The sequence below is a fragment of the Lagenorhynchus albirostris genome, chromosome 13 (assembly GCF_949774975.1).
Source record: "Lagenorhynchus albirostris chromosome 13, mLagAlb1.1, whole genome shotgun sequence".
Lineage (NCBI taxonomy): Eukaryota > Metazoa > Chordata > Mammalia > Artiodactyla > Delphinidae > Lagenorhynchus > Lagenorhynchus albirostris.
In genome coordinates this window covers 27,659,138-27,685,420 of record NC_083107.1, presented here as the reverse complement: position 1 = coordinate 27,685,420, position 26,283 = coordinate 27,659,138, and the positions used below count along the sequence as shown (strand labels likewise).

Below are 26,283 nucleotides of genomic sequence, written 5' to 3'. Positions count from 1 at the left end.
AAAAATTGAAAACATTTCCACCAAGATCAGGAACAAGACAAGGATATCCACTCTCGCCACTCTTACTCAACATAGTGTTGGAAGTCCTAGCCACAGCATTGCAAAGAAGAAGAAGAAATAAAAGGAATCCAAATTGGAAAAAAAGAAGTAAAACTGTCACTGTTTGCAGATGACATAATACTATACATAGAGAATCCTAAAGATGCCACCAGAAAACTACTAGAGTTAATCAATGAATTTGGTAAAGTAGCAGGATACAAAATTAATGCACAGAAATCTCTGGCATTCCTATACACTGACAATAAAAAATCAGAAAGAGAAACTAAGGAAATAATCCCATTTACCATTGCAACAAAAAGAATAAAATACCTAGGAATAAACCTACCTAAGGAGGCAAAAGACCTGTACTCAGAAAACTATAAAACACTTATGAAAGAAATCAAAGATGACATAAACAGATGGAGAAATATACCATGTTCTTGGATTGGAAGAATCAATATTGTGAAAATGACTCTACTACCCAAAGCAATCTACAGATTCAGTGCAATCCCTACTTAAATTACCAATGGCATTCTTCACAGAATTATAACAAAAAATTTTACAATTTGTATGGAAACACAGAAGACCCCGAATAGCCAAAGCAATCTTGAGAAAGAAAAATGGAGCTAGAGGAATCAGGCTCCCCAATTTCAAAATATACTATACAGCTACAGTAATCAAGACAGTATGGTACTGGCACAGAAACAGAAAGATAGATCAATGGAACAGGATAGAAAGCCCAGAGATAAACCCACGCACATATGGTGACCTAATTTATGACAAAGGAGGCAAGAACATACAATGGAAAAATGGCAGCCTCTTCAATAAGTGGTGCTGGGAAAACTGGACAGCTACATGAAAAAAAATGAAATTAGAACACTACCTAACACCATACACAAAAATAAACTCCAAATGAATTAAAGACCTAAATGTAAGACCAGAAACTATAAAACTCTTAGAGGAAAACATTGGAAAAGTACTCTTTGACATAAACCACAGCAATATCTTTTTTGACCCACCTCCTAGAGTAATGAAAATAAAAACAAAAATAAACAAATGGGATCTAATTAAACTTAAAAGCTTTTGCACAGCAAAGGAAACCATAAACAAGATGAAAAGACAGCCCTCAGAATGGGAGAAAATATTTGCAAATTAAGCAACTGACAAAGGATTAATCTCCAAAATATACAAACAGATCATGGAGCTCAATATCAAAAAAACAACCCAATTAAGAAATGGGCAGAAGACCTAAATAGACGTTTCACCAAAGAAGACATACAGACGGCCAAGCAGCACATGAAAAGCTGCTCAACATCACTAATTATTAGAGAAATGCAAATCAAAACTACTATGAGGTATCACCTCACACTGGTCAGAATGGCCATCATCAAAAAAATCTACAAACAATAAATGCTGGAGAGGGTGTGGAGAAAAGGGAACCCTGTTGCACTGTTGGTGGGAATGTAAATTGATACAGCCACTATGGAGAACAGTTTGAAGGTTCCTTAAAGAACTAAAAATAGAAATACTATTTTTAGTACTACTATAAAATAGAACTAGAATCCCACTATGGGGCATATACCCTGAGAAAACCATAACTCAAAAGGACACATGTACCCCAATGTTCATTGCAGCACTATTTACAGTGGCCAGGACGTGGAAACAACCTAAATGTCCAACAACAGATGAATGGATAAAGAAGATGTGGTACATATATACAATGGAATATTACTCAGCCATAATGGTACAGATGAACCTATTTGTAGGGCAGGAACAGAGACGCAGATATAGAGAACAGACGTGAACAAAGCAGGGAAGGGGAGCGTGGGACAAATTGCGAGATTAGGATTGACATATATACACTACCATGCATAAAATAGATAGCTAGTGGGAACATGCTATAAAGCACAGGAAGCTCAGCTCCATGCTCCGTGACGACCTAGATGGGTGGGACGGGGGTGTGGGGTGGGAGAGAGGTCCAAGAGGGAGGGGATATAGTTCTGATTCACTTCATTGTATGGCAGAAACACAACATTGTAAAACAATTATACTCCAGTTTAAAAAAATTATATTTTCTTTCCCCTATAAGGAAACTGAAAGCCGAAGTTACAAAATTCATGGATAGCAATACAAATTTGTCTGATACCAGCTCATACTGTTTGCAATATACCCTTTTCTATACAGGTTTTTCTGTCTAGTTCCATAGATTCTACTTGCAGGAACCTAATAAGGGTAGGGTTTTTTTTCCCCTCCATGAATGGATGAAGATTTTCTTGTGAAACTCTCCCTTCCACCAAATCAAACTTTCCAGATTAAGTCACATTAAAGTTCAGGGGAGGTAGACAGGTCCATTGTGGTTTCAGGAAACTTCCATCAAATCGTTTTAGTGAAAGAATGTTTTACGCATTGGTTAGAGATGAAAAGCTTAAAAAGAAAAACTTGCTAATCATATCATTTACATCTCTTTCCCTCTTTAAGAACAAGGACCTTCTCAATGTCATTTACGTTTAGAAAGGCGCTGAGACTTTCAGCAAGTAACTTTTTTTTTTTTTTCCAAAGCAAGAAATCCCTGATGTACCTCTTCAGAGTCTGGTGTGTTAATTGGTTTAAAACTCACCCTTAAAGAATAAAATATATTTGTAATAAATATTTGTTGAATGAATAAAGTAGACTGTATTAAAGCATTAGTTACTTATTTTTTGGTATACTTGTTTTCCTTTGAAAGATTGACCTTTAAAGAATATATGATGACTAAAAATCACTGTAGGAATACAGATGTGTACACACTCTTTGCTGTAAGCATCAAAATCTTTTCTATTTTGATTCTACAAAATAGATAAAGAAAACAACTTTCTGTGGTCTGACACGTACATTAATGACCTTAAAAAGAACTACTGGTTTTCAAGCTGCAGAAAAGAAAAAGAAGTATACAAAACCTTCCACCTGCGTTTTGTGGCAATTTTGTCAAGATTTTCAGGGTAAAATAGTTCTACAGGAAATTCCCAGCAGCCTTTTGATAAATGCTAATGGAATTTCTCTGATAATGTGACATTCAGGCAGAAGCAGTTTAGAGCATTTTATTAAGGGCATCACTTGCAAAGAACTGACCTTATAATACTACCCCAGCTCAAGACATACTGTTGAAGTACGCAGTATTACTCATTTTGATTTTTTTTCTTTTATACCCCATTCCTAATTTCATTCCCTTTATCAACACAAGCACCCATCCTACTACATATGACATGTCATTCAAATGAAGCTTTTATAGTTATTTACGTGTGTCTTTGAAATAAGTATGTATAGTATTAGTTTATGGATTAATTTTAATTTATATAAATAATATTAAGCCATCAATTATACTGTTTCTTACTCCGATCCCCAGCACCATATTTGAAATCTTTACAATATATTGTTATATAAGAATATTGTTCGGGCTTCCCTGGTGGTGAAGTGGTTGAGAGTCCGCCTGCCGATGCAGGGGACACGGGTTCGTGCCCCGGTCCAGGAAGATCCCACATGCTGCGGAGCGGCTGGGCCCGTGAGCCATGGCCGCTGAGTCTGCACATCCAGAGCCTGTACTCCGCAACGGGAGAGGCCAGCGTACCGCAAATACATATATATATATGTGTATATATATATATATATATATATATATATATATATGTAGTTCATCATTTACAATGCTTGGTATGTGTTTCATATTACATTCAATCATATGTAAATACCAATTTTACTCATCTAGTCCCCTAGTGATGAATACCTAGATTGCCTCCACTATTTGCTACCTTAAACAATGCCAAAATAAACACTCTCATAAATGTACCCTTGTGGAAATAAAGGAGAGCTTTTTGTGGGGTAGAGGCCATCATAATGTGGCCTCAAGTATTGACAGCAAGCCATTAGTCTATACATATAGCACAGCAACTTTGATGAATTACAAGAAGGACCACAAAGTTACCAGAAACTTCCTATATTGTGATTATTATAGGAATTTCATTAATTTTACTAATTAAATTAGGGAGAAATTGACAATTTTACAATGTTCAGACATCCTGTCTATTAAAAGAGTATCTATCTCTTCATTTATTCAGTACTTTCATCATAAAGGCCTTGTACATTTTTCAGGTTAATTTCTATATAACCTATTAAAGGGTTTATTTATTTTCAATTGTAATTTCTTGATGGATATAATTGATTTAGAGAACTGCTATTGGGTATGCTGTACAAGTTTTTAAATCTATCTTCTTCTCTTTTTTATCTTTTTTCCTTGGCCTAGAACCTTGGGAATAATGATCATGATGGCTGGCAGTCGGCATCTTTCCCCTAGTATTTGTCTTTGTCTTCTTCTTGACTTATTGGGAATCATTGTAAAGTTTAGTCACTATGTATGAACTCTGCTGTGGATTTTTCATAGATGCCTTTTACCAAATTAAAAGACTTCCGTACATACTGGTAGTTATCTCTTGTCTTATCTATATCAATTTTTCTTTTTTTTTTAAGGAATTTATTTCACTATGTTTTATTTTTGGCTGCACCACACGGCATGTGGGATGCTAGTTCCCCAACCAGAACTCGAACTCATGCTCCCTGCATTTGAAGCATGGACTCTTAACCATTGGACTGCCAGGCAAGTCCCAGTATATCAATTTTTCTTGAATGTAAGAATATGTCTCATACTTCTTTGTCTCTCCTCAATGTATAAGACATAGTAAAAACATTATTCTCAGACTGACTGGTCTTTTTCCCAGTAAGCTCATTGCAAAGATATGTCACTACCAGGTAACAAAATAAAAACAAAAATGAAAGAGAAAAAAAGGATGATAATTCCCATTCTGGCTTCCTATTGTAGAGCTCCAGATGAATATGATTCTTCTTGGCTAAAATCCATGCTTCTACCCTCTGCTTAAGCAATTCTACAGCAGAAGTTTGTTTGTTTCTCCCCTCCTTTAAAGTTGCCCACAACTTCATTCCTCATCAGAACTGTTCTCTGCTGGGGCCTCGAGTCACAGAAGTCCCTACAGCCCTGAAAAGTATCTATACCACAGTTGAGACTTAGAGAGGTTAAAAACTTTCCCAAGTTCATGTATGCCACTAACACCAAATATGACTTACCCAATGAAAGACAAACTAAATCCAAACCATGGGTCTATGATGACAAAAGATGTTAATACTGCCACAATCATTTATTTGCAGAGCTCCAAAACTAGTATATATACATTGTAATGTAAACAATGAAGATTTGGATTCAAGCTTCTAAAAAATAAAGCCATCTGTAGGGCAATGAAATACTTATATCTTGGCAGCCTTCCCAGGCCATGAAAGAACCAACATTTCCAAAGATGCAGCCAGGCAGCCATCAAAAACATTTCCCCAGTCTCTTCTCCTCAAAGCAGAATGTACCGTGGATTTCAGCAACAAAAAGTAATCTTTACAAATAAGTATTAAACATGCACTGCATCATTCTGTACTCACTTATCATTTTATAAATTACTAAATGTTCAAGACTAGAGATGAGTTCTTCTTTCTTTCATATTTTACAACTCATGCAATTACCATGACCTTACTTCCCTGTAGCTAGAATAGTTAAAAAAAAAACAAACAAAAACAATGGAAACTTTCCTTAAGGTTTTAGTAGCTTATATAAAAGTTCTAACAGAATTCATGAGAACACTACATTCAAGATTTCTGACCAATAGTTATCATTTTTACAAATGTCAGCTTGTTATTAAGGTATTTAAATGCTCAGAAACATTCATCAAGATTCCAAATTTATTCATAAATGACATACCAATTTGACAAGAACTGATGGTATTTTTGAGATGTACTGACCATCATCAAAATTGAAAGAAAAAAAATGAGGGTATAGTAATTGTGGCTGATTAGTCTTTTATATAAAAATGCTAAACATACTAATATTAGAAATGACCAGAATCACTTCATGTAAGAGATGGGACAAAAAAAATACTCAGGGTTCATATTTGATGAGCAACAATGTTTGAAGAAATATAATACAAGTCATAAATGTTAGTCACATATGCAATTTTTAAATTTTCTATAAGCCACAGTAAAAAAAGGTGATATAAAATTTAATTTATTGATATATATTATAATTAATATTTAATAATATACTTAACCCAATATATCTAAAATATCATCATTTCAATTTGTAATCAATATAAAAATTATTAATAAAATATTTTGCACTTCTTTTGTACTAAGTCTTTGAAATCTGACGTGTATTTTATACGTATATCTTGATTCAGACTATCCATTGTTTCAAGTGCTCAACAGCCACATGTGGCTGGTGGATACCATATTGAACAGCACAAGTCTAAATCACCCAAAATGAAAATCCTACCCAAAGGCAAAAAGCTGGATCATGTGCTCTGCATACAGTAAGTATGCAATAAATATTTGTTAAATGGATAAATGAACGAAATGAGTAAAGTGAGACAAAACCCTGAAGCAACAAAAAAAGTGCAACACAAGCATATAAACGGAAAGATAAGCCATCAAAGAGGACTTGATTCTATGTGGAGTCCTCTGCATCAAGCATCTCTGGCCTGTTATGCTATTACTATAGTTCTTAAGTTATAGAAACTGAGCTCTGTGGATAAGCCTCTTGAGTTAGGGGTAGACACTGAATGAAATAATGACTCCCAGGTCATGACCAGAGAAGCCAGTGAAATCTAACGATGTCTCACTAAACCCCAAATACCATTTTTCTATTAATGGGATAAACTCAAAGTATCTAATTCACTAGAACACACCACTATCCATAATCGCTAGAACACACTACTATGCATAAAACTGAAGCACAAAAGCTGTCCCCAAAGCCCAGAGTAGGGCAAGACCTCCAGCTGACAAAACAGCCTGCCCAAAACTGCTTGATTTACCAGTAAAGCAAAGGCAAGGAAAAAAAGGTGTGTGTGGGGGGGTATCTAACATACTTCTTCTGCCCTGTTATTTTTACTCCCCATGATGACAAGACCTTTGTGAGCAGGCAAGCGAGTTGAGAAGAGAGAACTCAATCTCTGCAGTCCAGGCTGCTTCACATTTTTCAGAAATTACTGCATGTTCAAACAATGGAATATTTGTCAAAGTACAACTTGATCACCAGAATTCATCTGTTTTTCATAACCACATTTGACCTAAACTGTGCTGACTAAACAAGGTAACCTGTGTTTCACAGTCTGGAAAATGTGGCTCCCACCATCATTTTCAGACCACACTAAAGCCTCTGGCCCCTAGACTACAGCCGCTTGGTAACTAAGTGCATTCAGATTAGGCCAAGGATGATGTCTGCTGGCTTCCCTTGTTACATCAACCACAGATTTTCATTTTCAATTCATGTTTTGGTTAATTTCTCCTTTTAGGTATCTATCAAGAGAGCATAAAGAAGCTACCAAAGCTTTTATATTTTTCTCTCCCTATGGGCTATGTGCATGCATATAAATTCACATATATAAACACATATACTCTTTTAACTTTTTATTTGGCAATAATTTCAATTTATAGAAAAATTGTAAGAATAGTATAAAAAAAACCCATATACTCTACCCAGATTCACCTACTGTTAATATTTTGCCCCATATCCTTTATCATGTGCTCTTTCTACATATTTTTCCTTAGCCATTTGAAAGTATGTAATATACAGCAGATCTCTTTACTCCTAAAATACTTCATTGTGTATTTCCTGAGATTAAGAATAATTTCTAACAATAGAATATTTATCAATTTTGGAAAATATAACATTTTCCTAATCTCCTGTCCATGTTCTAATTTTGTCAATGGACCCAAAAATGTTCTTTATAGCATGTTTTCCTTCAAGCACAAGATTCAATCTGGGAAAGGGGTTGGTAAACCATGGCCCATGAGTCAAATGCCATTACCTGTTACGCAAATAAAGTTTCATTAGAATACAGCCACTCTCACTTACATATTGTGTCTTGGCTGCTTTTGAGCTGTAACAGTAAACTTGAGTGGTTGTGACAGAGACCCTATGGCCCTCAACGCCTAAAATATTTACTGTCAGACCCTTTGGAGAAAATGTTGCCAGTCCAAGGTCTAGGACATTTAGTTAGTTCATGCCTCTTTAACTTCCTTTAGTCTGAAAGAGTTTCTCAGCATGTCTTTATCTTTTATGACTGATATTTTTGAAAAATATTCCCTCCCTCCCTCCAACTCTTTCTTTCTTTCATAATAGAATGCTCCTCAGTTTAAGTTTCTGTTATGTTTCCTCATAAATTAGATTCAGGTTATACACTCCAGGTCAGAATAGTACATAAGCAATGCCATATCCCTCTCAGGGCTTCTCATTCAGAGGCACACAGTGATCCTCAATTGTGATGTTAATTTTGATCACCTGGTAAAGATGGTGTCCAGTTACAATTTTTGTCTTGTTATTAATAAGCAATCTTGGGAAGACAATTTAAGACCACACAAATAAACTACTTCTTACCAACTTCACCACTAGATTTAGCATCTATTGATGATTCCTGCCTGAATAAGTCTTTATTATAATGACTGCAAAATGAAGAACCATAAAGAGTCTGAGATTTTACCCACTTGCAAGCCAACAAATTAGCATGCCACAGTTTCAAGGATGCTAGCAGAAGGCAAAAAAACCCCTGGATCCCCGGATCAGAGACAAAGGACTTTATTACTAGTATCAACAGCATTTATACTTGCACCAATTCCCAGAGTCCCAATTTCCACATGCCAATGCAAAGGAATCCAGGTGACACCTGCACACACAGTGGTTTGCTCTAAAGGTGAGGAACCCTGAGGGTAGAGAATCAAAATATCTTTATTCCATAGAAAAACACTATCTCAATCTTCCAAACATGGAAGCACACCTGCTTTTTCCTCTGGTGAAAGACATTATCCCTACCTTATAAAGCCACTGACTACACATTCTTGAAAAGAGGGTCCAAAACAAAGTCAGTGCCTCTGCTCACAAGATGTAGAGAGATACAAGACACCCATAATTGTCTCCCAAAAGTCGACATGCAGCACCCTACTATGAGTAAGATCACAGCCGTCTTCTCTATTTATGTATGTACTTAATGTATATATGTAATCATTCATTTATATACCTGTTTACTACTAGTATAGATTCACGGTTTTCTACTTTTTCCCCAGTAAAAATACCCATACTCACAAATTTTCCTATTTTTCTATTTTCCATTAAGATTTTAAAGCCCAACTATACTTTATTGTGTCATTTGATGGAAGAAATTATGCTTGTGAATAATTTCTGAATAATGTAGGAAAACCTAGAAAGACAATAGGCCAAATGCAACTAAAACTTAGGGTAATGTCCTCAAGGCCTTCCTAAAAACCTGAATAATAGCTTAAAAAAACTCACAAGTAGTTGCTGTTGATAGCTTAAGCCCCAAACCAGTTGCAGCCAACTGTGGTCTGGTGTGGACTATTCACTCTATTATAGATACCGGTTTCAATGGCATCTTTTTATATTACAAGAAAAAAAAAAAAGAGAGAACTAGGAAGCAAACAGACCATTTTTATGGACGAAAAGTAACTGACCTTACTAAGAAAGGAAAATCCTGTTCTTTTCCTTACAACAACTATGGTCATCAGGCCTTCCCATAAGATGGTTCTGGACAACCAGAGTAAGAATTTTGACAAACACAGTCACATAAAAACTGAGAGTACAGAACTGTTGAAGTATATACCAAAGGCAATGCTGAAAAAGAAAAGTTTTTTTTCTTTTTAAGATAGACTAATAAATATATTATAGAAAGCTTTCCCACCTCCATCCCTATTTGCAATCATTACTGACAGGAATCCAGGTCTAGTCCATTACTGTAGTGGAATAAGAAAAACCATGGGTTAATTAGGTTTATAAAGTTCATATATCTATTCTATACCATATTTGGGTACAATATCATATACTGATTAACTTAACACTTTTAAGTGCTTAGAATAGGACATCACACAAAGTATGATAAATTTAACTGCTTTAATGATAATGAAAACTGATGGAGTAAAGAACGCAAGACAGAGAATTTTTAGTTCCAATTCTGCTATCTACCACTAGGTGACTTTAGGTGAGTAATTTAACTGCCCTAGGCCAAGGTTTCCCCTTCTGTGAAAAGAGATGACTAAAAGGAAGGGTATACAAAGGCCTTTCTCTCCCTAATATATAATGGCCTTTAATCTCTAGATTAGAATTTTTATAAATGTAACATTAAATGGGGATGGGCTGTGGGAGGAAGTGTACAGGTTTTCTTGTATTGTTTCTTATATCTGCATATGTATGTCTACACATGCATTAGTCTAGTTCCTAGTCCCTTACTCCTTCTGCATTGCATTCTTTAAAAGTCCTTTTTATAATATAAAAATTTGGTGATGGGGGATGGTGAACAGAACATGTACAAGTTAGAAGGAGAAATATTTCTTTAAGATTTGGCTAGTATGCCAGGTGTTTTTACATATACTCTTTCATTTCATTTTCACAGAAACACTGTGAGATAAACACTATTATTTGCATTTTTAAATGGGGAAATTGAAGCTATGAGAAGTTAAGTAATGTATGTAGATCAAGATCTAGATTCAAGCTTATCTGATTTGTTCCCAATTTTTAAAAAAACACCATGTTGACTAGAAATCAATAGGCTTTTAATTTTGTTTTTAAAATTACAAAAGAATTCAACATTTTTACAAAACCTTTTATTTTTTGACTGAAGCTACTGTTTTCCTGACAACAGAAATAGACACAGATGGAATGCAGCTTCTGCACTTTGGCCTTCCCACCTGCTTTCTTTCTGAAATATGAAAATGATCCACCTTGAAGGAATGAAGACAAATTAACTACATGCTAAAGAAGGAGGACTGGAACAACTAAAAGAACCTAAGTCTTTGCTGACAGTGTGCAGCCACCATACCAACAGTGAACTGCCTACATCTGGACTTCTTGTCATATATAAAGAAACTCTGGGCTTCCCTGGTGGTGCAGTGGTTAAGAATCCGCCTGCCAATGCAGGGGACACGGGGTTCAAGCCCTGGTCCAGGAAGATCCCACATGCCGCGGAGCAACTAGGCCCATGTGCCACAACTACTGAGCCTGCGCTCTAGAGCCCGCAAGCCACAACTACTGAGCCCGCGTGCCACAACTACTGAAGCCCGCGTGCCTAGAGCCGGTGCTCCGCAACAAGAGAAGCCACTGCAATGAGAAACCCGCACACCGCAACAAAGAGTAGCCCCCGCTCGCCACAACTAGAGAAAGCCCGCGTGCAGCAACGAAGACCCAAAGTGGCCATAAATAAATAAATAATAAATAAATTTATTTTTTAAAAAAACCTCTGTATTCATTTAAACCATTATAGTTGGGTTTTAGTTACACATAACCAAATACAATCTGAACTGCTACAAACATCACCATTAAACATCATACATGACCTCATTTTTCACATCTAAAATAATACATTAACACATCTCACACTTTGTTTCAGGGCAAGAAGAAGTCCCAAATCTTAAATAACAACACTCTATATAATAAATCAATTAACTATATTAATCTTAATCAAAACAACTAAATCTTCTTAGACTATGGCATATTTTATAGTCCTTTTATAGGTCTCTATTTTTTACTGTATTTTCTTGAGGTATTTTGACAATTCATTTGTTCATTCATTCATTCCACAATTATTTGTTAAGCTCCTTCTATGAAGTGGGAATGACACAGTACTCTGAGATTTCCAGAAGCTCTAGTTAAAGACTCTGAAGAAAGGAACTAAAATGAATTCTGCCTACATTCCCTGAGAAACTCTGAGGTGTGGAGAGGCAAAGAGTTTGAGTTTCTACGCCAGTGTTAAAGTCCTACACTACTTCACCTCAAGATTGTGGTCTGAGTTTTGGAATCAGAAAAAGTTAGAGAATCTACTTCAGTTTCAAACTCAGCTTTTCAAATCCCCCACAATTTAAAATAAATCATTTACAGTCATATGTTAAAAACAAACTCTTCATTACACCTGCTACAACCAACCACAGAAAAACACAAGCTCCAGTATTTGTTTCTGATTAGAAGATCATTTTGGCACATGCAGCTTACATAAATGAATGACCAAATTTCCCCTACAAAACAAAAGGAAATTCCTTCCCTACATGCCCTTTTGCTTAGATCACAAGGTTCCGGCAACAGTTATTTATGCCCCCCACAAACATCCAAAACTATTGGGGCAATGTATTAAACTAAGTACCTAGTATAGAAGTCATTTTAGAGAAGGAAACAAAAAAAAACCTAAAATTTTAAATTTAAAAACTGAAAACAAACAAAAATCCTGGCAGGCACAACCAAGAAAGAAAGGAAAAGGAAGAAAAAGATGTAAGAGATCTGGATGGATATATGAGATGAGGGAGAGAAGACTGTAAATGCCAAATCCAGAGATCATAGCAATGAAGAAATTTGGCATAATTAATAGGAAGGAACATCAAAAGAAAGAAAGAAAATATGAAGTATGTTTCAGGAAAGAACTGCCTGTGCAAAGGCATCATTATGAAAGAACACTGGGGCTGTACATCTGGAGCATAGACTATGAGCAGGAAGGAGGAAAGGAGCAACTAGGAAGGAGGTAAGAGAGATAAGCCAAGGATACAATATGGAAAACTATATAGACCAAGTTAAGAAGTTTACTTTATTCTGAGAACAGTAAGAAAGTAAAGTATTTAAAGCACAGTTTTGACATGATTTCAACTGTGTTTAGGAAGATTACTGGGCATTATGCGGAAAGTTAATTATTTCTTGTTCATTTTGTCAGGCCTTAAAAAATAGTTATATTATTGTGGTATCTAAAGCTGTTTAAAACGTGAGATATTCCTGTTTAAAAAAAGTAAGCACACTTGAGAAGTTCAACGTTCCCAAAGTAAGCATTTTGAAAAAAAAAATGCAAGCACGTTTAGAAAAAAAAAAAATTTTATCACTTTTTTTTGCCTCTTGTTTTATTCAAAGCCAAATGATATGTATGCCCATGGGTAATAAGGTCACCAGGTTAAAAGAGCAATATGACAATTATAAAAAGTTAGATTACAGCTACTACAAACCAGGGCCCATTAGCCCATACTACAGGAAAGTTATCACTATAAATGGCTTTTCCTGTGTCCTTATCAATGCAGTGCACAAAGTATCTCACCCTCAGCTTTTCTCTATGATCTATGTTTATGCCTATCTAACCTCACCAGGCACTGGTAGGTCAGTAAAACTAGGAGGCAGTGAGATATGGCAGGAGAGTGATGAGACAATCTGTTAAGTGTCAAAGATGGACTAGGAGTCACCAAATACTTCAGGGCAAAACTTTCCACATTAAAAAAAATATATCTCTAAAGAAAATACTTAAAATACATTCTTATTGCTCAGAAGTACTCAAGGTCACCATGGAAACAATCAGGAAAGCTTCTAGCTCTGTTCTAACAGCATAAAGATTTGAAAATAGTACCTACTCATTTCAAATTACGGTTCTCAGGAAGGCTTTTTGATTAAAAGTTCAATCTTTCTTTTCGTATTTCCCAAATAAACATGATAGATTTAAAAAAAAAAAAACAGGCCTCTTCAGAGTCTCTTACAAAGGAGATTTGCTCTAGATCCATTAAATTATAAACTTTTTGATCATCAAAAAGTTTGATAATCAGGAAACATTCTGATCATCTTTACATCTTTCACTGTATTAGGAAATGCTTGCTTGAATAAAATATAACATGTTCATTTTTTGCAGATCTTCTCAGAACATACTCGAATATACTAGTGTGAACTGTAAAAAACTCAAGACAGAAATAAAGTACACAAAGCTTCAATGACATTTGAAGTAGGGCTCCCCTCCTTTTTTTTCAAACAGAAAAAAACAGATCAACTGATGAAAGTGGTGTTCCCCAGAAATACAGCTCCAGAAACAACTTTAAGGAGACCTAGATCATTAAGCTATCTGCCTCTGGCTATGCTGAAATTCCATATCCAAAATTTCCAATTTCATGTGACCAGTAAAATCAAGTGATGTTTCCTTCTCTCTGTACCACCATCTTTGGAAATGTCAAATAAGGGGAAAAAAAACAAAACACCTTATTCACAAACTCTAAGCATCTAGAATTTTGCATATAGGCCCTATTCATTTGTCTTAATTTCTACCATTGGAGTAGTAAGTGATCCCACTTGTATTTACACCCAAACCAAAATTTAAATATTCATTCAAGTGTCTTTGTAAAAAACTGAAAGAGTTTAAATAATGGATTTTTACTACAGTTATATAAATTAATAAAAATCAATAGTCTGTTTAAAGTAGAATCAGGATAGCTTTAAAAAATAAACCAGGTTATGGTAAAAGTACAATTCTAATGAACACTAAAAAAATCAGTCAGAGCTCTATTTATTTATTAGCATTCACTGCCAGATCAATGGTCTGTGAGAAGCATTGTCAAAAGTTATGTGAAGTTGATGTATGAATATCTTTTTTTTCATTTGCCAATCAACTATCGTAAAATCAAGATGTAGCCGAGTTGTTTTGCTGTTTTTTTAAAGGGGGTCTCATTTTTTTAAATCAATAACAACAACAACAAAAAATCTGACCATCAAAAATACACCCAATCCTTCAGATTTGCTTTAAGTCTATGTTCCAATTCTTGCTACTAAATTTACTTGGTTATTAAAGAGCTAAAGTGCCTTTTGATAAAAGTACAGAAATAAGAATCCTAAAACCTTACCTCTGGTAGCAATAAAAGAACTATTTTGGAGTGAGGCTAGCCTCTACCAAGTGAGATGTTTTCCTCATTTAATGCAGTCAAATTTATATAGCACTATGAGACTGCTGGACAAAGTACTATATAAAATCCAAGATAATATTATTATAAATACATGCATAAGAAACAACACTTCAACTACCACTACTCAAAAGGATCTCGAAGTCTAACCTTGAGAATGCCAAAACTAATCATTTTTCTTTAATTGAAAACTTCAATAGTGTCTTAGACCCTTCAAATATTTATTCCCCAAGTACTTTTATATAATAGCCAATTGTTACCACAAAGTTCTTTAAGTAATTTCATTAATTCCCTTAACACTGCAGAAAACTCATGTCACTTAGAACTGCTAATATCTTTTCCTTTTTCCACACTCCAAATCCTTTCCTTGCTATATCTGTAGTTAATGACGATGGATTTTGTAAATTCTCCCAGCTGCCGGTACAGACCATACCAATAGATCGCAAAGGGATTATATCAGATTATAAAGGGAGAAACATGTTCCAGGAATATTACTGCCCACCCAACCTTCCCCATCCCCTGCCTCAACAATAATCATGAAGAACTGTAAAGAAATTGTGGGTAAATTCTAACTCTTCTGCTTATTCACCTCTCCTAATTATAGCCAAGTACTTAAAAAGAGATATTATTAAACGCAAGTAAGAGGTAAAATATTCTGAAATTTAACACAGTTAGTTATATTCGGGGAGATAAACTACTAACTCCAGTTCTCATAATTATTTATAAATCTCTGCTCTGAACCCTTCTAAGCAGAAGAATTCAGGGGACAAAACTATTAGTTTAGATGCTGAGGCTAACTTACTCTTACCAGAAAAACAGGTCACGAGCTTGACCATATATAATGGTCCCAGGGAATAAAGATTTAGGACAAAGAAATAAGGTCACTTTGAAATAGGCTTTTAAATTTAGATTTTTGCAAGGTTTCCAAATCTAAGAAAAAGACAAGGTGGTAGGGAGTCCCTAGGAGGCTTATAAAAGGGGATACTCAAACGGAATGGGGTAAACCATTCTGGGGCATAGGTCTATGGTCAGTAGATACCTGAAACCTAATTCAGCTTGTAGTTCCCTTTAGACGAGGAATTCTTTCTAGGCCTATGGATAAGATTCAGGAGTTAGGGAAGCCTCTGAAATTCGAAGCAAAATATCAGGTGCACGTATATACGTGCATTTTGTCTGCAGAAAGGGTTCACAGCTCTCATCTAATTCTCAGAGGCCTCTTGCTGAAGAAAGTTTAAAAGAAATACTGTACTTGCAGTATTATATTGCCTTTTTAATAATGAATTCACGGAACAACAACATTCTTCTTTCCTTATATCTTAGGCTGTTTTACAGTGTCCTTTAGTGACTGAAGGAGAATTAGATAAAACTAAGGTTCTGATGATTTATGTAATACTGAGGGGTTGCTGCCTACTAAGAAAAAATCCATATATTGCTCTAATAGCTATCCCTAGACCCAAGATGTCAGAAATCTTTAAAGTAAACTTTTCATTATAGTATAACACACGTGCAGAAAAGTACATAATCAAAGGTGTACATTTGTCAACATTTTTTAATCTGGGAATTTTTTTTAATTGTTCATGAGCAGATGATCATTAACAACAATATAACACAAGAAGATCATAAATGAGGCACAAACTAGGGGTAAAGTTATACTTACAGGTTTGCTCCCCCAATCTCTTAATGATACCCAAGATCCTTGTTAGGGGACATATATACACCCTTTCAGTGACAGAAGGGTGAGTGAGCAGCAAATTTGGAGAAAAGTCAGAAAAATGTTATAGTAAATAGAGAAGCTTAAAGTACATACAAATCTTTGTCCAAATTGACTGGAGTTCGAGGCTTGGAGCCCATAAACATGGCTGACATCACTGGATAGAGTTTTTTAAAAATCTGTAAGACACACTGGTTTCTGTCTTCATTAGACAGATAGTCCATCCATCTTTTTAACTACAACTACACTATGTACAAGAACTTCAGATTATTATTATTCATCATTCCCCTTCCAATAAAATTTTTACTTTATGTTATTTTCTCCCTTCCTAAAAAAATTATCTATAATGACTGTAAAATGCTTCATATCCTGTCCCTTACCTGCCCATTTCCAAACTGTACAGGAAGATTTAAACAGTATAAGTTGTTTAAAACAATTCTATAAAACACACCTACCTTTGCCCTGCACACTTCCATTTGCATTACTACATCAAGGACCAAGTCTCAATTAACCACTATCTGACCCTTGTTCACTTTCTTCCCTCCCCTCCTTCTGCCAAAGTTTGCCCTTCCTGCCAAAGTTCAGCACTTCCTAGAAAAGTCTCACAGCCTGTTTGATATTGTACTTCACTTTAGTCACCAAAGGAAGAATTTACAGGTGCTTGCCCCATCTATAAGACCATGACCGAAATCTGACCTCCTGTTACAATACGTGAACTCCTGCCCTACTGATAAGGCTGGCAGATATAAGTAGGATTTTTCAAATAATCCTTTGGGAATTTATAAGCAGCACAGCCATAAAAGGGGGGTGAATGGAAGGTCGGTTTCACTAAAAATAATAAATATTGCCATGTTTATTCAAAGTGTGCCTTGTTATCCTCCAGGCCAAAAGTTCAGATAAACACTATTGTAAATGACAAATATTAGAACTTTTTGTTACTTCTGTTATGATCCTTCTGTTGGACACCAATAGAACTGTTTTCCCTTGTATAAGTCCCAGCTCTGATATTGTATAACACTGACTGAGACTAGAATGCTGGATTCATTTGCAGGTCAAAAGGAGGGTAGCTATCTTTCAAAATAAAAAACAAACATTTATTTAGTATTATATACTACTAATTCTAAGTGCAAAGTGCTAGGACTAAAAAAAATGAATAAAATATGGTACCTGCCCTAAAAAAGCTTATAGTCTATTGAGGAAAAAGAATGCCTATTTAGAATACAATGATATAATACAGTAAGCACTAATGTAAATATGTACTGAGTCCTATAATAGTGCAAAGAGGAAGAGGGTCCACTGTGCTCAAAGTGAAACATCAGGAAAATTTGCTAGAGGACATAAAAAAGAATTAAATATGAATCAGTAAAATAGAAATGGGAATAGTAATTCAGGCAGAAGGACTAGCATGAAAAAAGGATGAGATGCATGAAATAACATAGTACATTCAAAGAACTGGAAGCAGTTCAGTATCATTAAAGCACAGTGGTAAGCAGCAGGAAATATGGCAGACCAGACATGGATATGTACTTCCATATGCTGTATCTTCTTCTATATTTTACTCCACGGATGACCGATTAGAGCATTTTAAGGAGACAACATTGGTCAGATTTGTGTGATAGATAGATTATTAACACTACAGTGAGAAGTGAGTGAGGGGGTTATGATACAAGGTAGGGAGAACATTTAGGAGACTGTTTTCAATAATCCTGATGAAAATCTGCACTAGGGCAATCATTTTAGGATGGGGAGGATGAAGTAGAACTACATTTAAGAGGTAACATTTGCAAGATTTGGAGATCTGGATATGTTATTGAGAAAAAAGGAAGGGATTAAGAGTTTTAAGTGGTAAACTGTCAACATAAGTCAAAAGCAGCTGAAAAGTCCAGTAAGATACAGAATCAGCGTAGTGGTATGAACAAAGATAAATATCCTGGTTTGATGGGAGAATGAGAGTAAAGAAGTAGAGACAAGTATAGGAATGGAAAGGAATGAGAGAGAGAAAAACTACTTTCTCCTCAGTCCTCTAATAAGCTTCTCTATTTCTCTATTCCTAAATCTCTTCTTAAAGCCTAATGTTAATATTAAGTACATCAGGAAATAAGAAAATATTATGAATATTGATATTAAATATCTTTGTCATTAACATTATGAGGAGCTATCTTTCATTATACAATAATACAAATTAGTGATTTGAGAATGGGGAAACAAATACAGAAAAGTGATAAAGTACTGCCCCCAAAAAGCTGTGAAAAGTCAACCCTAGAAGTTATACATGCTGTGGCCCTCGCTTTAGCAAATGAGATATTTGAGTTATTTAAATTCCCTATAGGAATGGAACAGCGACATCTAAAAAATAAACATGTATTCCAGAAAAAATAGAGCTGAGTTCTTATCACCTTAGTTGAGACAGGGTGTTTCTTCAAAACTCAAGAAACGTTATGATTGGGAGAAGAGGCCAGTTTCTGCCATATAAACAATGCTTTAAAATTTATGAACAATAAATATTTTAATATTATTGAATACCAGTGTATAGAATTTATTTTGAAGTGGGCAGTTTAAGGTCTCCCTGTTTTGTCCTCACAATTTAAGATTATATAGGCTTTGTATATTTAAGAATGTGTGAATTTTAAATAATTGATAAACTTTGCATGTTGATGGCAGAAACTACAACCTCTATCAACATGTCTATACTTTGTCATATACTTTGAAAAATACCAATAACATGTCTAATGACCACATCAGAGACACATAATTTTTGCCATATTAACTACCATTTATTAAATGCCAACTATGTGCCAGAGATAGGCACCGTTCATACAATATCTATAACTGCACTAAGTGGTAATTATTATTGCATTTTATAAATGAGAAAGTTAAGGTTTTGGTGACTTGCTTAACACCACTAGTGTGCAAATAAATTACCTCAGTACTCTTATGAATCACTACTAGAATTCTCACTTGAGGAAAATTTGTTATATTTTCTATATCATTAAATCTTAATAAAGCTTAAAAAACTAGCATACACACAGTGATGATATAGTACTGTCATATTATAGTCATTCAAAGGTTGTAACTTCTTTCCTGATATATTATAGTTTTGTAAAAGCATAAGTCCTTGACTTATCCATCTTTAGGTACCACTTATTTATCTATTCATTCAACTAATATTTATTGAGTACCTACACTAAGTACTGTTGTAAGTACTGAGGATATAGCATTAAACTAAACAAACTACCCATTTTCAAGACTTTACACTATTTGAAAGGAAATATGCACTTGATTTTGCAATTATGAGGCTTATAAAACTTTATATGAGCAAATATGGTTCTTTAACCATACATACTATTGAAGAGACTAAACAAAATCATGCAGCATGGAAGCAAGATAGTAAGGGAGAAAGGAGAGGGAAGTACATGGCAAAGGAAAAATGTGTATTACTGCATATGTGATTTCTATTCAACTTTCAATAAATAGATAACTTCTATCTTACACAAAACATTTTATAAAATAGAAAAAAGGGAAGAATGTTCAACAATTCTAATGAGGTTAAAATAACACTGACTTACAAACCACATAAAGACAATGCAAAAAAAAAAAAAAAGAGAAGAAAAGAAAAGGAAACTATGGCCAGAAACACAAAAAAGATTAAAAATAAAATAAATAAACAAAAAGCAGTTGAATTCCACAGGGTGTTAAAAAAAAAGGCAGTAATACATCCTCATCAAGTTGGATTTATCTAAGGAATGCAAGGATTGTTTAATATCAGAAATATCTATCAATGAAATCCATCACCTTCATGAATTAAAGGATAAAAACCATAGCATTATATCAGTATATTTGGAAAACAAAATCAATAAAATTCAGTACTCATTTATGGTTTTATAAAAAATTATAAGAAGTCTAGGAATAACTAAAGAATATTTACCAAAATTCTATTGCAAACATCAAGTTAATGGAGAAACTTTAGATACTTTCTCTTTGAAATTAGAAAACAGAGAAGGATGTCCACTATCACTTTACTAGACAACAAAGTAATGATGATCCTGGTCAATACAACAGCACAATAAGAACAAAGAGATATATGGCTAGGAAGAAAAGAAACAAAGTCAATATCTGCATATATTATGATCAACTACACAGAAAACCTATCATAAACCAAAAAAACAAACTACAATAACTAGCAAAAGAGTTGAGCAGGTTGTCAGATGTAGGTTAACTTACAAAAATCAATAGTGTTTCTCAATATCAGCAATAATATTAGAAAATAAAGTAGAAAATAGCAACAAAAACTATAAGCATTTTCTTGTTAACTTAAAAAAAAATGCCCAAGGCTATTAACATAGAAACACATCTTAATTAAATAACTTTAAAGTAGATCTTATTCTTCCACAAATGGGATAACTTACCATTATAAAGTGGTCACTTCTTCCCAAATCTTATCTATAAATTCAATTGATTCAAACAAATATTCTAAGAAATTTTTTCTTATAAAGTCAAACTGACTATAAAATATATATGGAAAAATAAAGTTCTATAAATAGTGAAAGCAATTTAAAAGAGGAAAAATTAGAAGGTACTTCTTTTACTATATATGTAGATATATTACAAAACCAAATATAACAAACTATAGAGCTGAGAAACAGATTCACATAAATATGAATATTTAGTGTATGCCAGATGTACTACCAGGAATTACTGAGTGATGTACAGATTATGTAATAGATGGGATTAATAAAACTGAATTCCTCACATAGGAAACAATTGAGTTGGACCCCTACCTCATACCTATACATACAGCAGTGAAAACAAGATGGATCAAAATCAAAATGTGAATGATACAATGTTAAAGGTAATGGAAGAGGAATGCTCTATGACCTTGAAAGAGAGAGGGATTTTTTAAAAACAAGAATCAAAAAGTACAGATTATAAGGTTAATACTGATTGACTTGATTATATTAAAATCAAAGAGTTCTGTTTCACAAAAGATAACACAGACATAGTTTAGAATCTGGTGGCAAACTGGAAAAAAGATATCTGTAATATCTTAAACTGTTAATATCTACAATATTGGAAGAATTTCTGAAATGTCTCTTTCTGGCAAACAGAAAAGACAAAAACAAGAAATCCAATTAAAAAAACTGAACAAAGACCAAAAGTAGACCGTTCAGAGAAGAAAAATCTTAAATGATTAGTAAGTCTATAGAGAGAAGAATAATGTTACCAGTCATCAGAGAAATGCAAATTAAAATGATATCAATATCCATCAGGTTAGCAGAAATTAGAAATTGGTGAAATTAAATATTATATTGATACATATACCTTATAACCCAAGAATTTCATGCCTAGGTATAAAAAACATAGAAACTTACACACCAGTCCATAAGAGGGTACTATTTGTTACAGCAGAATATTATAGGCAATTTAAGTGTTATCACTAAAGTAATAGATAATTAAATACAGCAAATACAAACCATCAATTAACTATCACGTTTAAGTGGGAGGCAATGAACTAGATATACAGACTATAAGGAGGACAGATATTAAAAATAGCGCTAAGCAAAAGATATAAGAAATAGAACTAGGTCCATAAGACAATACTATCTGAATAAGTTAAAAACAAATACATATACAAGTCACTATATATTTTTCAAGGACACAAACACAACCATGATCATATATTAAACATATTAGAGTTAGTATACTTGGGGATGAGAGACAAATGGGCTTATGGACATGGGATGAATGGAAAAAACATGATAAAATAAAATACAACAGGGGCCTTGTATGAAATGATGAAAAGAGTGTGTCACAAACCAAGATGTTTATAATTTATTTAACTCTCTGTACGTGATATTGAAAAGAAACTGTGACTTATTTTAGATGCCTTGATACAATTTTATCTATATCTTGCTTCATCTATATATAGCAAGAATGATAAATGGAGAGAAGAAATAGAGAGTGAGAAAAGAGGGAGAGGGAAAGAGGGAAGCAGAGAGCAAGGAGAAATGGGAGGAGGAAGGAGAGGAGAGGAGAAGAAACTATCAGTTCTTTGCTCAAACTACTGGAGATCACCAAAAATACTTCAGGCCATAACGTCCACCCAAACCATCTGCAGTAATGACTAAGTGACACTATGGTAAATATATGAGGAAAGAAAATGGATAACACACTGGGCAATAAGACATATTCAAATATACTAAAAACAACATGATAGAAGTTTCACTGAACTTTGCTATAAAATATATCGATAATGGACTTCTCTCATCAATTTGTCTTTGATGATACTTTAGCTTCATAGTTTAATTTTTTTATTAAGCGTATGTATCTGTGTGTCTGCATGTAGGTGTACTACCAAGAAGGAGAAAGCGCCTTTCTTAGAATCCCATTAATACCTATAATATTTCTCCCCAGAGAGGTTCCTCTTCCCATATGTGTTATACGACAAAGGAAGAATTATCAGGAATGATAAAGCAAACAGTTTTTACAAACATTATTTTAATATGTAAAGATAGGCTATTGTATAAATAACTACATTATTAAATTAAGAATAGAAATCTGAATTTGTGTGTCACTATTTCTAGGTATAATCTAATAATCTATTGATGACTGATAGAAATTAACATTACTAGCTATAGCATATCACATGGCAAACACAAATAAAAGATTCAAGAAGAAAAGAATTATTTTTTTAATAATTGATACTCCTTAAGTAACAGTTTCTTATTCCTTACTCTTAATACTAAACAGAAAAACTATCAAATATGAGAATGCAGAGTTTTGAATTCAATATAAATTTTTATTAGGCAGAGCCAGATAAAGACTCACCAGGACAGAATATATGTGTAGACATCGATAAACAGGAGAGAAATCAACCAAATCTTGGGCCCCAGGTACCTGCAAAACAACCAAGATTGTCATAAAATATTCAAACAAGGCTATTAAGAGCAACTGTACTCATTTTTAATACTCAAGTGCTAAAAAAAAAAGTATGCTTCCAGACACCTAGTTTTGGCATTTCAGCCATGGCATTAATAAGCAATGAGGATATCACCAATGTTGGGACACAGAACAGAAACAGGTGTAACTGGTCCTGCATCTGCTTTTAGAGACAATTTGGAGGCTGCAGGAAAAAGAAGGAAAAGAAAAAGGTGGAAATGTGACTTTGCTAACTTGACTTTGTCTTCTTAGATACATGGTACCCTACATAAAAAAACTAAGTTTCAGTGGTCAAAAACAAAACTTGCCACTTGAATGGCCTGCCAGGCAACTTCTGAAGGGCATAAGAATCAGTGAATATTTAAGTCAGCATGCAATCAAAATACAGAAATATGCCAGGAAGAGGGGGAGATGATTTTTTTTTTTAATTTTAGTTAGTTAGTTGTGCCAGGTCTTAGTTGCAGCCGGCGGGCTCCTTAGTTGTGGTTTGCAGACTCCTTAGTTATGGCTCGCTGGCTCCTTAGTTGCAGTACACATGTGGGATCTAGATCCCTGGCCAGGGATCGAACCCGGGCCCCCTGCATTTGGAGCTCGGAGTCTTAACCACTGCGCCACCAGGGAAGTCCCTATATTTTTAAAAGTAAGATAATGAATGGAAAACCAAACCTAGAGTAATATCAAAAAATTGTAATATGAACAATGCATACAGATTAATCCTAGACATCAAAAGAGAAAGTAAAACAAAAAACATCAGGTAAGAACTGCAGTATAGTCACAGTGCTAAAACTGATTTGTTACAATCGTGACGATGAATAAGTCACACTTTACTTTGACCTCAATTTCCTCATCTGAAAAAAAAAAACTATCAAACTATCCAGTTGACCCATAGAAATTTAACAAAAATAAAAGGAAACACTGAAAGCAAATATTAAACAAAATAAAACAAAAAGGACAAAATCACATAAAGAAATACAGTAGTCAAAATAAAGACCTAGCTGAAGTTTTTACTGTAACACTAGTAACTGTATCATTTATCAGAATATAGGCAGCAGGCACATCTAAATTGGGTTGGGCTGATTCATGATTACAAGGTCAGTTTCCTTTACTTCATAAAGTAAGCCTCATATCTTCTTTAGGTAACAGATTCTTCATCAAGATGCTGTTCCTAATGAAATCTACTCATTCTGCAATTCAACAGTACAATACCTACTTTCTCTTCCCTCCAAAACCATCGCATCTCTCTATATATTGGTTCAAGTTTATTGACTATTCTGTTCATTTGCTTTGCATCCAAGAGAGTAGAGATTAAATCTCTATGTTTGGGAACCTCATTCTATACAGTGTACACTCTGTAAGCACTCAAAACAAACTTTTTGTGAATCCAAAGATGATAAGGTGCTTAAGATCCTACACCATGGCCAAAGCGTAGTTTCCCTTTAAAAAAAAAAAAAAAGGCATTTAGAAAAGTTAGTAAGCATTGGACTTCCCTGGCGGTCCAGTGCTTAAGACACCACGCTTCTAATGGAGGGGGCGTGGGTTCGATCCCTGGTCGGGGAACTAAGATCCCACATGCCGTGTGGTGCAGCCAAAAAGAAAAAAGAGAAAGAAACAGTTAGTGAGCATTGCCAAATTACTGAGAAAAACATTTTATGGACAGATGGGCACCATGTAGGTAAAGAAAAGTACGACTAAAAAGCATGTAAAATTTCTAACTTTAAGAGTACAATGGATACTCATTTTCATCTTAACACAAAAAGAGGCAGCAGGTGATCATTTCAGGCACTCTTATTTGAAATGACCACAATATTAAAGCACGTTTACAGTCACTCCTCTATGAAGTGGAGATTTCAAGGAAAGTTATTTTATTTTTCCAAAAAACCAGAGCCTACTAGTGAAAACTAGAGCTAAGTGGAAAACAATCTCAAAAGAAGAAACAATAGAAAATTTCCATTAAATTATATTTACAATAGTATTTAAATTACCTAAAAATTACATGTGCATATAAAAAAAGACAAGAAAGAAATGCATAAAAAAATTTTTTTTGATCTGTATAGAAAATGAAACTTTTTCCCTTTATTTAGAATTAACAATTATAAAGTTATTTTTTAGAAATATATACTTTAAAAAAGTTTAAGAAAACTTTACCTAATTTTAAACAAATTTCATCACAACTTTGTTTATATGCTCTTCTTCATGCAGTTTATTTATTTTGTTTTGCTTTGAACTCAGAGCCCTGGTTTCATTCAAAAGGAAACTGCTTCTAACCATTGCTCAGACAGAGCCTTGGTCCTTTCACAAGTCAGACCCATCCTTACAGAATGAACATCCACATTAGGGGACAGTTTCCCCAGAAATCTGTGACAAATAACCTAATGGGGCCCTTTACTAATGTTCTGAGAAGACTGGTTTATCTGGGCCAAATAAAAAATAAATATAATTAGAGAGGAGACAAAGGCTTTTCCTGTCATCTCCACCAAATATTTATCAAACCTATTTTCTATGAGGCTGTCTTGACATCATCATATTCAGCTTCAAACTGTTTAAAGTACTCTGACCTGGAAGTACTGGCTCTGCTATTTCTTAGCCTCTGAAATCATAATCCAGTTAAGTCCTCCTAAGCAGCACATGCTTTACTGCTTTGAAAGTGGTACACAGAAATCTAGACAAGAAGGAGCAGAATGGGGCAAACTTTATTTCCACCCTCCAAATAGCCTACTGTTTAGAAATCATTTTTCCTCCATGCTCCCTTCTGTGAGGAACACTAGGAACACTGTGAGGAACCCAGAAGAGTGCTGTGAGAAGAAAGGTATGTAAAGCATGCACTGACT

General features: G+C 34.4%; 1 protein-coding gene across 1 annotated transcript in view; it reads right to left on the bottom strand.

Annotated features, from left to right (window-relative positions):
- The window catches only part of EXOC6B (exocyst complex component 6B), a 712,247-nt gene that overhangs the window by 389,112 nt on the left and 296,852 nt on the right, over positions 1–26,283 (bottom strand). The window contains exon 8 of the mRNA XM_060169979.1: positions 23,345–23,413. Coding sequence (XP_060025962.1) covers positions 23,345–23,413 — 69 coding nt within the window. The remainder of the gene's footprint in view (positions 1–23,344; positions 23,414–26,283) is intronic.